This window comes from Anoplopoma fimbria, chromosome 10 (genome assembly GCF_027596085.1).
Source record: "Anoplopoma fimbria isolate UVic2021 breed Golden Eagle Sablefish chromosome 10, Afim_UVic_2022, whole genome shotgun sequence".
Classification (NCBI taxonomy): domain Eukaryota; kingdom Metazoa; phylum Chordata; class Actinopteri; order Perciformes; family Anoplopomatidae; genus Anoplopoma; species Anoplopoma fimbria.
The window spans coordinates 5732427-5748214 of NC_072458.1; the positions used below are offsets into that span (position 1 = coordinate 5732427).

At 39.9% G+C, this 15788-nt stretch overlaps 1 protein-coding gene across 1 annotated transcript; it reads right to left on the reverse strand.

Annotated features, from left to right (window-relative positions):
- Positions 1 to 1256: 1256 nt before the first annotated feature.
- Positions 1257 to 8303, reverse strand: gmpr (guanosine monophosphate reductase). The gene is made up of 9 exons (XM_054606261.1): positions 7773 to 8303; positions 4815 to 4934; positions 4475 to 4558; positions 4180 to 4353; positions 4018 to 4099; positions 3417 to 3523; positions 2672 to 2714; positions 2394 to 2553; positions 1257 to 2232 (listed from the first exon to the last, which is right to left on the reverse strand). Exons 1-9 carry the CDS (start codon positions 7857 to 7859, stop codon positions 2049 to 2051), a joined length of 1041 nt encoding a protein of 346 aa, XP_054462236.1. The 5' UTR covers positions 7860 to 8303; the 3' UTR covers positions 1257 to 2048.
- Between the last annotated feature and the right edge of the window lie 7485 nt (positions 8304 to 15788).

The following is a 15788-nucleotide window of genomic DNA, read 5'->3' on the forward strand; positions in this document are numbered from 1 at the left end:
GATGGTTTATGCTGCTTTTGATTTATGTGACTTAATATTGTATCAGTAGACTTTTTATTTCTCGTCGTTCATTTTTCTTTAATTGTCTGAGTTGTGTCTCTTTTTTGTGATACTATCATTATCATTAAGACTATACAGTGGATTGAGGTTGGTCATACTTGATAATCAGTTGAATGCACATGCAATGAAATTTACTGTATACATTTTAAACATCAGGATTTATCCAGTATGTTGACAGTGGACCCACTTTTAAAATTTGTAAGGAAGTAATGTTTACTCAGAGTACATTTTAACTGTTTACTTTTTTACTTTGATCTGAAGTACATTTTTACACAAGTATCCTACTTTTACTTGAGTAAAATGTTTGTATGAGTAACAGTACTTTTACTTGGGTATAATATTCTAGTACTCTTTCCATACATGCACAACATATATTAAATCTGGTGGTTTGTATCATTCATTGCACAGAATAGTCCCATAAACAATGTACATGAGGTAACTACTGGCACAATGCTAACAGCTCTTATGACAGAAGATAGTTGCTGACTCTCAAATTGTATATTTAATGTTTGATCCATTCTAAATATCCATAAACCATGTTTTTCTTTTTTTTTTTTTCAAATTACACATCATCACCTCTCACTGAAAGGAAGAACTAGTTATCAGCGCTGGCTATCAAAAACACGTAGGAAAGGAATGGTCCTAAGTCTAAGTTATTTGTATTAGATTTATAGAAAGAATAGGTCAAAACCCCAGCAACACTTGTAGTATAAAACCCAGTAGAACAATATTATTGTTTAGACCAATTCGTTCTGGCTTGTGGCCTTCATCAGGGTCATAGATCTAAAGGTAGAAGCTTTATCTTTTCTTTTTTTTTCTAAATCCTTACATTTAATAGAAAACCCCGAAACCAAACAAATATGCAGATTCTTGTCCAGAATAAAACAATCACACTGATCGTTCTGTAATAATTTTGGTTTATTTTCTATCTTTGCAATAACAATAAAAACTGTAAGTGCTGCTTTTCCCAAATGTATATTAGAATTTTCATTTAATACTGTTTAACTTTGTCGTCTCTTTACATTACTTAAGCAAGTTTCTTGCTTAAAGTACAAGGGCAGTAGACGCCACAGGACGCTATTGTTTCAAAATGTCAGGCACAGTGGAATCAATGACGAGGACTTAAACGTGACTTTCTTTTATATGCACAGCAGGGTAAAACAAATATGTTAAAGGTTTCAGATGCATATATTCAGAAGTCATCATGTTCAGATAGCTCAATCTTCCTGAAACAAAATACATGCACACACATAAGGATATTCTATTATGTTGTCCATCATCAAGATTAAAATTCACAGAATGATCAACACAAGTGAGGAAAGTAGCAGAGGGCCCTGCATGCGGTTTATTGCGGCATGATTTCTCCAGTGACCATTAACGGGTGATGTCTCTAACTCTTGCATATTAATTTGTACATTCATTCAACGTACAGTTGAGCAGAATAGTTTCCCTAAATGACCTTAGCACAAGTATTAGCCTCCTCCTGCTGAGTGTGTTTACATGCAATCTGTTTATCATAGCTGTCATTCTTGTTAATTCCCGATATGCTATTCATTTAAAAATATCCCTACTACTGTTTTTAGTAAGTTAAAAGATTTGTGTGCACTAAAGTGCACATGCCTCATTAGCCTTGCTCTCTCACGTCTATTTGAAAATTTAAATCTGGCACATTCAATAGCATGTTGCGGTGTCTCTACGCATGTAAACGCACTCGCTGTAGGTTTAAGTTGCTTAGAGTGCTGCGATTCTTCTCCGGGAGAATTCAAGTCAGCCTGTGAGTTTCTTTAAATCAAGACCTGAGGAAAACCAGCAGCTTTCTGACAGCAGATATCCTGAGAGAAACTGGTTGGATGATCATGCAGCAGTGTTAGGTGTGAGTGCGTGTCGTTAACTTGTATGTGTTACACCACTGTCCCACTATTGCGGGTTTAAACTTGGCATAATACATTTACAACGCATGTTCTGTAACCGGTGTGTATGTGTGCGCTCTAGGAAGCGAACATTTGGCTGGACTGTTGTGTGACACGGATGAAGGTGGTTCTCCTGCTCAGCTCTTTGAGCTTAGCGGCGCCCACATAGGTGCAGGTGGAGCGGAGGCCTCCCAACACGTCACGGACGGTGTTATCCACGTCTCCTCTATAGGGAACCTCCACTGTCCGTCCCTCAGACGCCCTGAGAGCAGAGCAGAGAGAGGAGAAAGTAGGAAAATGAATATTTTGTAGTTAAATGAAATTTGTTGAAATCACGGACCATCCGAGTTATTCAACTGAATATATATGAAAAGTTCAATGAAAGAGAACATTAATCCTGAGAAGCACTCCTCTGACTCTTACCTATACTCAGCAACTCCACCCACGTATTTCTTCATGGCTGTGTCGGAGCTCATGCCGTAGAACTTTTTGTATTTCTTGCCGTTCTTCTCAATGACCTCTCCAGTGCACTGGTCGTGGCCTGCAAGCATTCCTCCCATCATTACAAAGTCAGCGCCTGCACCTGAGAAGCAGAGGCAGAGAAGTCATGTTGTTAACGTTGTAGACCGGCACAGTCATGAGAACAAATATGTGATTCATTAAGTGTGAAAAGAACATAAATGGTGGGGTTAAATACTTACCAAAGGCCTTAGCTACATCTCCTGGGCAACTACAGCCACCATCCTGAACAGAGAAAGAACAGTACTCATGTCAGTCATATGGCTTCACACTGAATCTCAGGTCATAAAGTTAAACGTGTTATTCTACCAGCCTCAGCAGACCGAGGATGCCCTCTAATGGCTGCTATTATTATTATTACATTAGAAGGTATAAGAACCTTTATGTAAAAGCATATGTTAAATTGAAAAGCAAAAAAGGCCCTGAAAATAAAAGCAATCTATTATGTCATTGTGCTTCAGCACATGAACCTATCCGAGTCACTATTTATCCATAATGACCGTTATCACCCAGGCGATACTGTTGATCTAAGAGTCCTTGGTTAGATTTGTTGGGACCCTATCCTGTAAGTTGATAAGCATTTTAATAGCTTCACATGAAAAAAAAAAGAAGCTATTTTTCTTTTTGAGAGCAAAATTACTAAATGTTAACTATATTGTTGTACTTTTATTTCAATGTCCTCTATATCTGAAACATATTTTGCTGCTAAGTTCAGTGAATCAACGATAAGCCACTGCTCTAACCTGTGTGCCCAACCGGACCATAGTTAATTACATTTTTGTTGGACTGATGCCCACCAAACTCTGTATCTTCCAAACTACACAGAGAGGAATGGACACCAGCACAATTAGATAGTATTAACACACGCAGTATACTTAATATACATACTCTACATAATGCTAACTTCTGCCTTGATGTGAGACTTACAGAGATAATGTGTCCTTTGAGTCCATGCGCTGAGTCAGCACACTCTATCACAGCACTGAGTTGTGGGTAGCCCACTCCTGTCTTGATCCTTGTCGTGCACACGGACCCTGCAATGCACACATTAGAGAAGTCCATCGTCATGTCACTGTCTGCTGTAGCCACAGGAGGCTGTTCTCTATATTCAGGTTCAGGTTGCTATTTCACAGGCTGGAACCATAAAACAGCACCTTCTGAAGGCCAGGTCCATATGAGATTTATCAACCTTTATAGCAAAATAGAATAATTGATACTAGAGCTCTTATCTTTTTGTTGAAGTTGTCATTTTATAAATATCTACCAAAATCTAAACCCAATCTGCTGCATTGAAGGCTTATCTGCTGATTATAAAATAATTTGCAACACCCTATAAGTTGTTACTCAAATAAAACACTGCACCGAAAGAGGCACCTTATCTGTCTAGTAAAACTAAAGTTGCTGCCTGTCTCCCATCTTAGTTCTGTCTCCGTTTATATGTGAGGTCATGTGAGGCCTGTACACTTTTGTGTTGATTTAGGGGGGGGAAACACTACTCAGGCACATTTAAACAGTCGCACCAACCCACCTGGCCCAATGCCAACTTTGATGATGTCAGCACCGGAGAGGATGAGCTCCTCCACCATCTCCCCTGTTACCACGTTACCAGCCTGCAAAGCCAGACAGCATTAGAGCCCCAAGACACAGTCTCACAATACAACGCGTCAAAGTGTTGAACCGTCGCTCTTACCATGATGGTGTGCTTGGGAAACTTTTCTCTGACCGTCTTGACAAACTCCACAAAGTACTCAGAGTAGCCGTTGGCCACATCCAGACAGATGTACTTGAGGGCGGGGACTGCCTCCAGAATGGCACACAGCTTCTCCAGATCTGCGACGCCGCTGCCTGAGCTAGCAGCTACATGCTAGGGAGAAAAAACATGTTTATGGGGAGACACTTAGAAATAAAATAAAAAATGTGTGTAGTTACTGTTGCCTTTGAGGAACAACCTACATCAAAATAATGGCAAACATCGGTGATATTACCTCCAAGCATTCTGGATGATTAGCAGCAAAGTTTTTCCATTCCTCTACAGAGTAGTGTTTATGGATGGCTGTGAAGAGAGTGTGCTGCAGAGAAAGAAAGAACAATAGAAAGATGGAATGATTCATCACAAAAATAATCTGCATTACCATTTTTGTCTGTTTATTAATGATATCTCTTAATTAATTATAACGCAGGCTTTTTTTCCATGTCATCCCACAAGCAAGGACATTGTACGTCAAAAACAAAGAAATTGTGCATAGAGATCCTGGCAGTGACACTCAGAGACAAACACAGTGCTTCTGCTATTTGTATTTCAGCCATTCAGTTGGGATAGCTTACTTGGCTGAGGACCTGAGCCATCTCAAACGTCCCCGTGGTGTCCATGTTGGCGGCGATGATGGGGATGCCGGTGTAGGTCTGTTTAGAGTTGCGGAATGTGAAGGTCCTCTGAAGGTCCACCTGATGGAGAAGAGACATGAGAACTTCTGGAGATCTGCTTCATGAACAGTGTTCACTGCCTACTAGGAAAGTGTTTTGTGTGGCAGATGAATTCTTTTTTTTCTATTAATCTGAATTAGGGACAGTGCAGACTTTCTTGAAAATGGGAGCATGTGGCTCATGTTCAGAGTCTTGATGGGGATGCACTGAATCATTTAGATCCAGCGATTAGCTTAGCCGCCGCTGCTGCTGTAATGTGATGAGCTACATGAAACAAGCGGGGCCCATTGTGACACACTGCTCCCTGTACAGCAGAGTATACGTGTACTGATGAATCAAGCTATGATTCCTGTTAAAAACATTTGCCATAATTATATGACTCATTATGAGTGGAGTTTTTGCACATTTGTTCCTCATAAATGAGTCAAAAATAGGAACATACTTTTCTACTTTATGAAAACAATTAATAATACAAATTCACAAGTACTGAGGCAGCAGATTGACTTTGTGGCTCTTTTTTTTTTTACTTGTGCTACTGTTTCACTATGTTTTATCAACTACCAGTATCTTTTAACGTTATTACGTAGTCGTTTTAGAAAAGGTATATTGTATTATTAACATGCGCAATACTTCAAATGTTTAGGTTATTATAACACATATTCACCACAGGGAAGGTTAGATGAATTGTTATGAACAGTTTTATAATGGAAAGTGAAACTTGTTTAGTGTTTAAAACTGTTTTTAAGCCGTCAAACTGATTCCATTTTCTTAAATCCAACAATTTCATAGTGCTGATACATTTAATATGCAAAGCTGTGTAAATGGCCTAACAGCACAACGTGTGCCATAACCTTCACAGTGGAATTATTTTCAGAAGACACAGCAAAATGAAGCTATAACTCATAATGACGGAAGAAAGGAGTATGGATGAGAAGGGAGGAGCATCCGGTGGTACATATGCATTGTCTTGCTGCGGTAAATCAATACAGGCCTCTTCTTGTAATACAGCACACTGACTCAGCAAGATTTCCAGTCTAGTCGCCATCTAATCGTGACTGAGTATGACACGTGGATCCGGTTGTCTCAGTCATCAAGCATCCTTTGGATTAGTGCGATGCCATTTTTTTTAGCTCTGGATATATCCAATTTTTCACTGTTCATAAAATCTGTATAGTCTTTGCAATTTTTTGCATTTAATCACAAATACCCCCTTGATGCGATTTAAAATTTAAATATTGTGAAACATTAATGAATTACCTTTTATAGAAAGAGGTTTTTGGGGTTAGAATCTACATACATCCGGCTAAACTGATGCAGATGTGCAGCCATACAATTTAAAGTTCTTAAATACAGTTGTTGTTGTTGTTGTTGTTGTTGTCATCTTCTATTTGTTGACGTATTGCAGGTGTTTTTGTTAACTCCAGTGCTGCAGTGAAAATGTATATCAGCATCTGCAAAAAATGGATAATTGGAAGTCCAGATTGGAGGAACCCGTGACCGATACGATTAACGACCATCTTGCAACGTGTTTATGGTTGGTTTCTTGTTATTGATGCAGTTTGTCTTCCATGACATTCATAAACCCTCCACTTCTCTAAATAACTTGGTGGATGTCTGGTACGCTTAGCTTTGACAGGTGGCTGTCTGCTCCTGCTTAATGCATCAATAATTCAAACAAGAGCAGTCAGATGGATGCTTTTGGTCAGCATGTATGAGCCATTATGTTTGGCTGCAGTATACTGGCATGCTGCAATGTAGTCCTCTTGTGTAGACTATTGACATCTGAAATAATGAGTTATTTTAGGTGTTTCCTTTTTATTATTTCGTTACTGTAGGAAAAGGTGATTTGATGAATTGTCAGAAATGAGGTCCGATATTCAACAAATGTGGCAAAATATAAATCTTGCCATTAATACACTCGGTGCACATCAGTGTGTGCTTGAGCTCTGGATATTGTCTGTGCTGTCATCTGCTTCAGTGTGTTCATATAATGTTATCCTGATACCTCTGTGGCATATGGCATGTGCTCTGGTTGAATGTTACACACAGTGCTATTTTTAAACATGTTTTCTGAGAAATTCCCCCCGTGTCTTATGTCGCTTGCCACACATCGGAAGCCAACTGCCACCCACTTCTACCTTCCAGCCCAGATCTAGGGCCGCCACACCAGTATTGTGGTCTTGGTTCGGTACCAGTATCTGATCTAATGACACATAGTAGAGAGTAGAGGAAGTAGCGGGTATAAAACAACAAGGAGAGGGTTGTGTTGTCCCAGAGAGCTAAACCAGTGGGTGCTAGAGACACCATGGTCTGTTATACTGGTGTAAAATGAAAATCACTTAATCCATACTGATCAAAATCCTTTTTTTCTTTTTAAATCTCCTCTTCTTCCGTTGTTGTTTTCTCTGATTGTGGACAGTTGTTGTTTACCTCTATCTGCTGCAGGCTAGCCTTGTTTCCTGTCACCTTTAAGAAGGTCACTCCTCGGTTACATGCTCAGTCAAGGTAGCTTTTTTTGCTCACCAAAGTACAAAGGCAGTGTACACCTACTGGCACACATGAGACAAGACAACAAAGAGGCTCGCACATATTGAATTACAGTGAGCGTGCATGATCTTTGATCATGACTAGCAAACAGGGTTAGTAGCCCCCCCCCCACCTTCCTCCCCCTTGTACAAACGGTCAACATATCTCTTTTGCTTCACCTGCCTTAGAGGCATAAGCGTTAACATGCCTTCTGAATGCAGCAGTAAACAGATTACACTCCTCCAGAGAAATATGCCGGTCTGATGGTTAACTGACCTGTAGCTGCAGTATTTGTATTACACTATCAGAGTAAAACTAATTAACCGCACCGACCTCTGAGCGACTCTTCAGGCTGCTCCTCTTGGGTCTGAAGAGGACATCCTTAAAGTCCAGCTTGAGGTCTGAGTCCACGCGAGGCATCTTGGCTTTCCAGAACACCGACGACCAGGATGAGGATGATGAGTACACTGAGGAGATTCTCCTGATGAAGGCTGCTGCAGCAGTGGTGGTCGCTGGTCCCAAGCCCCAACCACCAAACCCGAACCTCCAGGCGGCCAGCGTATTTATAGCATAGGGGGGCCCAGCCCAGCCCCGGCCCCCATTGCTTTATTTGGGCCTGGACTCTCTCCCCTCTCTATCCTCCCTTACTCTCTTTCTCCCTCCACGCCTCCAGCGTCCCCTCTCTCCCCCCTCTCCTTCAGCAGAGTGGCAGGAGCAGCAGTGGCCAGGCTCGCAGGCACGCCTGACGCATACGCATTAACACACACATACACACATCATCTTACACACACACATACATGGTAGAACTGCAGTGGGTTGTGTGCTGCATTGCTAAAGAGCACACCTGCTGTCCAGTTGGGGCATTACTCCCTCAGCTAATAGCAGGCAGTAGTGAGAAGAGAGAGAAAAATAGAGGGGGGAGACAATAGGGAGACATGCAGAGGAAGAAAAATGGAAAAGTAATTCATTAGTCATGGTGGATAGTGTTCAATAGGGAACATAATGTTTCTCTCTGTGCTTGTGTTTTCTATATGTATCTTTCTGTGATCAAATGTGTTCTTTTAAACAGTTAATGCATCTGTTTTATGTTTTGTTTTAGTATTACATAAATTATTCACATTAAAGAAAATATGTCAAAGTTTAACCATTTGGTACACCGGCATCTTTGATCCCTTTTGTTAGATAAAGTCAACAAACTTGTTTAGAGCGTATCACATTGTCTATAATTGCATTTTCTATTGTAAAAGTAAAAAATGTGTGAACCTCCAGTGCACATACACTAAGAATGGACTTTTCAGTGGACTGAGAGACATCTTTAGTGGAAAATTAACATAAGAGTTTTGTGAAATCATAGAAATAGAAAAGAAAAAAAATGTCGAGCTATACACGGACTTTAGTCGCATGCACACAGAGCAATCCGATTAAGAAGCAGTTTGATTTAACTACACTGGGGTATCCCATTAAGCAGCATTCTCATCAATTCAGAATTGATCTGAGAAATTTGAGTCAGTATGTTCTTGTTACTATCAAATTAGGTGACCTAAATGTGTATCTCGATATATGATTTCATTACGATATTATTCGATTGAATGATGATGAATTAACATATAGAAATATCACTGAGCCTTACTTACCCTTGTTGCTCCCCGGGTGCTTCTTAGCAGCCCACTGCTCCTCTGTGATGGGTTAAATGCAGAGAATTGTAATTTCCCCATTTTGGGACTAATAAAGGCTTAATTATTATTATTATTAAATGTAATGCCTGTAAGAAACACTACAATTCACAAGGCTGTCCTGAAAAGTCGTTATAAAGACATAGCTACAGCCGTGGCCAAAAGTTTTGAGAATTGGTTTTCACAAAGTTTGCTGCTTCAGTGTTTTTAGATATTTTTGTCAGATGTTACTATGGTATACTGAAGTATAATTACAAGCATTTCACAAGTGTCAAAGGCTTTTATTGACAATTACATTAAGTTTATGCAAAGAGTCAATATTTCCCCCCCCTCTTCACAACAATTGAACCTCTCTCCTTGAAGTTCTTGATGATCCGATAAATGGTTGATTTAGATGCAATCTTACTAGCAGCAATATCCTTGCCTGTGAAGCCCTTTTTGTGCAACGCAGTAATGACTGCACGTGTTTCCTTGCTGGTAACTATGGTTAACAGAGGAAGAACAATGATTTCAAGCACCACCCTCCTTTTAAAGCTTCCAGTCTGTTATTTTAACTCAATCAGCATGACAGAGTGATCCCCAGCCTTGTCCTCGTCAACACTCTCACCTGTGTTAACGAGAGAATCACTGACATGATGTCAGCTGGTCCTTTTGTGGCAGGGCTGAAATGCAGTGGAAATGTTTTTTGGGGGATTAAGTTCATTTTCATGGCAAAGAGGGACTTTGCAATTAATTGCAATTCATCTGATCACTCTTCATAACATTCTGGAGTATATGCAAATTGCCATCATAAAAACTGAGGCAGCAGACTTTGTGAAAATTAATATTTGTGTCATTCTCAAAACTTTTGGCCAGTGATGTATACTTTAGCACATGAACAGTTGCACATTACTTAGCACTGAGGCCTTTGCATTCCCTAAGGCAGTGGTTCTCAAATGGGGGTACGTGTACCCCTGGGGGTATGTGAATGCACTCAAGGGGGTACGTGAGATTTTTTAAAAATATATTTAAAATTAGCATCCATTCAAAAATCCTTTAAAAATAGTTATTTAATAAATATTCAATAAAATATAAGTGTACGTTCATAAACTGAATTTAATGCAACAATGCAATCTTCAGCGTTGACAGTTTGATAAATCAGACACTGATGGCAGAGAGCTGTGTATTACATCTTTTTTTCAACCAAAAATGCTTTGCGCTGGTTAGGGGGTACTTGGCTGAAAAAATATTTCACAGGGGGTACATCACTGAAAAAAGGTTGAGAACCACTGCCCTAAGGAACACAGGCAATCGATGAAAGCCCTCCATCCACTCCGTCTCGTGCCCTTTCGATCCAGTCGATGCCAGCTGAGTCCTTGCAATGACTTGTTGTTGGTCAGATCCAGTTGATTATCTGTTGTGTGGTTGGCAGAACACCATGTTACTTCTTTGGATGTCCTTGTGTACGCAAACCGAGGCTACGATAACCAAGTTGTTGTCTGCACAGGCTGTTGCAAATGTTTTTAACATTGTCATTCATGGAACCTAATCCATGCATTCCAATTATCATCTCATAACCATTGTTATTTCCCACCATCTTGCCATGTCTCCCATTAAAATAATGATGTCCAATCATTCTTGGTCAAGAGTATGGGATGTAGTTGGTTGTATAGGTGGTCCTTTTTTTCATCATCTCCGTTGTTGATGGGGGTGTTTTGTGTTCTACTCAAATTTTTTATTTTATTTTTTCAATACGTGGTATGAAATTTTGAATGTGGACTCACCACTGGTTAACCTGCCTGACTGGTTTCACAGAGGCCCAGGAGAGATATTCTGTAACATTATTCTCTTTAGCTCGGGAAACTGAAGAGACTTCCTTCCTATGGATTTGGCATTTTTTGGCTTTTAACAATCTTTCTGTAGCATGTATGTTTTTTAAAGGTTTGGATTGCTAACCCCAAACCAAACCTTTTCCCATTTCGGGTTTCTGGTCTGTTTTGTGAGTTGGTTTGTCAGTCCCTTCCCCTAGCCTGTAGTCCTTCAGGTAGTGGATTGTGGTCTCTGTCAGTACAAAGTGGGACCAGTAGATGTCAGCATAGCTAAGGAAACCAGCTGCCAAATAAAAGGCAGAATGAGCGCCAGGGTCATATCTCTTGTTAAAGTGTGTCCTGGCAACAAGAGGGCCCTTTGAGATATGTATGTCTCTCACTGCTTTTACGGCACTGTTAATCTGTTCCTGACTAGGGTTCCTTTGTGTAGGGTCCTTTTTCAGGAAGCAGTTCATCCTTAAAACATAAAGAATTGTGAAATTAAACTTTTTCCACATGCATGTGCTCATTTCCTGCACTGCATGTTTGTGTAACAAAGGCTTAAACTGAAGGGGGTTTATTCAGTGGGACATTTCAGTGTAAAGTCTGCATTTCCATGTGAATAAAGGAATCAAGTGAACTGAAAGTAATTAGATTTAAATGAATTGGTAACAAATTGACTGAACTGAAATAAAGTCCACTTCAGTGGAAGTAAATTGACTGCTGTTAATTCAAAGTAAGGACAAGAACACATTTTATTTACAGAGCCCCTTTCTATACCAAACTTAAAGTGCTCTTAAACATAAAAACACCCAAGGGTATGTATTTTTAAATAATTCTGTTATCTACAGGTCTAACCTCATGCCTCATTAACCGATGAGGTCAGAATAATCCACAGCTATGAGGTAAAGCAGCTGCTATAAACCCACTGCTCTTTAACCCCTTGTAAACGCCACACTGAACTGCATTGATAAGAAGGTTCTGAATGAGATAAGTCTTTTAAAGCCTTTTAAGGCATTACAACTGATAAGAAAAAGAACATTTTGGCCTCTGTGTACTCCATGTACAGTATCTGTGTCAGCTTGTCGCAGTGGAGTCTCAGGTGTTCCTCTGAATTACACCCGGAGGTAAAGTAGGTGAAAGTTCAACGAGTAGCTGTCTCTGTATGAGTACATGCATGTTTTACTGCCTGTATGGTATGGGTCATTCCCACTGTAAAGACTAATATACAATACTTGTAATATTTAATGTCTAGAAGCTTGTTATCAAAACACTGTTACTTTTGTCATCATATGACACCATTATGTTCTCATATGCGGTTTCCAGTGAAATGTCTCAAAAACTATACTATAAACTATACTAAAAACTACTATGATTTTCAGTTCAAACATTCATGTCAGCCTCAGAATAGATTGTTGTAACTTTGATGATCCTTTGATTTTTTTTATCCTCTTATCTTATTCATATGCACAGATTTTTTTGTACAGTATTTATTTGACAATCATTATGTTCAACACTTATCCATTATGCAGGTTTACAGGCACTGGGCAGAATCACAAAAAAGAAGAAGCTTTTATTTTCTTGGACATGGAAATACCAGAAACTAATACTTTAACCTGTGGATACTAATTTCAGTTCCACTCTAAATATTTTTGACTTGTTTATCTACAGATATAAAACCAGATAGCTTGTTATTTTGATAATTATAAAATAAGTAAATTACACAACATTGTCATTTTACAGTTTAAACTGTATCAGGTAAACACTGAGACGGTAAAGCCTTTGCAGTCAATGATAGCACCAGCCTCCACAATTATCTGCATGCAGAACATTGTGCAGCCTGGCACGAGCAGGCTGTTTACACCCATCTGAACCCCTCTGAGAGTCATGCACACACACGTAGAGTAGACGCTGTATTCAGTTGCCGGCTGACGATGCCGTGAAGAGGTGGGCTCTGTTTGCCCAGAGGAGAGTTATCTCAAACACATTCAGAGGAGCTGCGTTCCCCTTGGCAGTGTGTCATCGGGCCGAACAGATGTGAAAACCACATGGCACCGGGTGGGTGAAGTAGTCGAGAATCTTTGATGCTCCTATCCTGGCACGAGTTGAAATGACAAGAGCTTAAAAATTCTATTTGTTTTCTACCTGAGTGGCTCAGGTAACGAGCATAAAGAAGAATCTTCTCCAGGGAATATGCACTATTTTGTGTTGCCAGGTTTGAAGTGATGAACTAGAATTTTATTGCACAAGACGAAATCGGGCTGAACGTCAAGCACTCTCAGTAGGCCCTGGCTTCTACGTTGACTACACTTACACAGGCACAAGTGTAAAAATAATTACAACAAGTTCTAACTCCAGAGAAGTAAGTCAACTACCATTAAGGGTTAACAAGACGGCATGGCTTTAGAGACACGGTTTAACATGCAGAGGAATGGAGCACACTTGTTTACTTACTCCATGCTCCTCTCTCCTTTGTGCCTCATAGGTATTACAATATCTTGTTATATAACTGAACTCTACATGCTTAGCCTAATTCTAAAGTACGTTTCTTAAGCCATTAACAAGTTCCTAACCTTCCTAACCTTAACCACCGTGCAGTCACAGTTGGTCGAGGCACAAGCCTGAGAGCTTCTGTCATCACAAACTTCACTTCAGCCAGTTCTGTCTGAATTTGTGGAAATTAAAAGTGGGGCACATTGAGTCCGCAGTTGAACTCTCGTTCTTTGTCATTGGAGTTGTGGCATGTGTTTCAGTGTCGCATTTGACACGGGACAGTGATTCATTTCACAGTGAATACGGCAGTGCAGGCCACAGGGAAACATCTCTGCCTGGGCTTAACAGTAGACGTAATGGAATCGTTCTGTACAGGCCAATAAACACACAGGGAGACGACAGTTCAAATAGTTAAAAACGATGTGGATCATTGACATTAGGAATGAGGTTTGGATTGCATAAACATGGGATTTATTAAAAGGAAATGGTTAGCTAGAGCCAGCATCACTACATTCCCCTTCCAGCTACAAATCCCATCCCATCTGAAACATCTACATTTGTCTGAATCATGCTGTTTCCCATCTTTTGTATTCACACAGAGCTGATCAGTAGTTTAAGTTTTGAATCCTGCAGCAGTTTTACATCCAGCATTAACTAAATGCACAGTCGCTCCCAGTAGAGTTTAGTCAGACATTAAAGTGGGTCAGAAACCACGCCTCCATCAGGTTTTATTTGACTATTGCTCTTGGCTACACCCACACTAGAAAGGGACATTTGCAAAAGAAAGCCAATAAAACCTGATGCAATAGAAATACTTTTTAAAGATATGCCTGAAACTGTCGGAGATATACATATGTTTTTTGAAAAATGTTATTGTTTGAATGATTTTAAGGGATATAAAAGCCCAAATACCACAGACATTTTATTGAAACAAGATTCCATTTAAACATAAATATGCAACAGATTAGGCAAATCCAAAATCCACAGTCTTCAATGAATTCGCTAATCCTTTTTTCTTTGTTTTCTCTTTCCATTTCTCTCTGACATTGGCTCTACATGTCACCGCCCACTGCAAAATCCATATTTTGTTGAACATTTTTCAACAAAAGATTAATGCAGTTGTGTGTGGTATTACAGACAAATTTGGGATTAGTGTGACGACAGAAAATGTTCTCAGGTTTTCACATTTCGAAGAGCTTAACATATCTACAGGGTTACCATGTTATTTTCCCCCATGTGTTCTTTAGAAATATATCATAATAGCAAAAGCTCATCCTCCTGTTCCCTGATATGACTAATAATTTCCCTGTTTGTGCTTCAGCTACATGTCACCGGGTCAGGGCAAAGCATCAGTGCAGAGTCCGGCCCTGTTTGAAGCTAAATGTGCATGCATGTGAATCTGTGTCAGGGATATAAACAGAATGAGGAAGAAAGCAGTTGATTGATTTCAACAGAAACACAAGTGTCACCGTTTTCAGAATACAGCTTGTCAGTTACACGTGTTTTTCCATTTCACTTCATTGTATTTTAAGGTCCAAGCTTAACTTTAAAGCCAGGTGATATTCTATGTGATGTCAGTCATAGTGTTGTTGTTTTCCAACCTGCAAAAGCACAGGAGTTCTGCATGGCTGACAGTCTAGAAATCACAGCACTCTTACTAATAAGTCTCTCCCTCCCTGCTGTCATCAGTGTCCTTGAAGTGTGTTTAATGGCAGTGCTGCAACAGGGGAAAAAAGAGATGGAGAGAGAAAGAGAGAAGCATTCTCATCCAGAGGGTTATGAAACCAGATGCTGACTAATCAATAGCTGCTGCACTAATCTCTTATTTGCAGACTTTATATTTAGTCCAGTGGATCGTGTCATTTCTCATCCACATACAGTGTCTTTATACCACACTGTGCAACTCTCAGCTCTCTTTAGTAGTCTGACAATAACAAATGATGCCTTGACCTTCTAGATTAGGATTCACCTGGGGTGCTAGAGCAGTGGGGACTAAAGTCACGGCAGGCATTCGCTCCACTTTTGCCCTTTTCTCTTCTCACCATGCGTCATCTGAAACCTCTAGGGCCAGATTGTTTCAAGACAGCCGGTTTGATGGACTTTCTTCCAAACTTTGCTGATGATGTCAAGAACAGGATGAATTGAGGGAATTTCCATGTGTTATGATCTATTAGAACAGATATGAATGTGTAAGTGTCAGGAGGGGATGACTAGTCAGCCTTGTGCACTAGTAGTAGTTGAAGGACTTTCTGAGTTCTAAGGAGATTTTACAAGAAAAAGTTAAATATTTATCCCTTTATTCACCTGGTGACCGGGGCTTCCCAGCCTTCAGGATGGAAACCACTGGCCTAGTCGGTTCCTATTTCCTAGTAACAATTAAAATAATTGGTGTACCT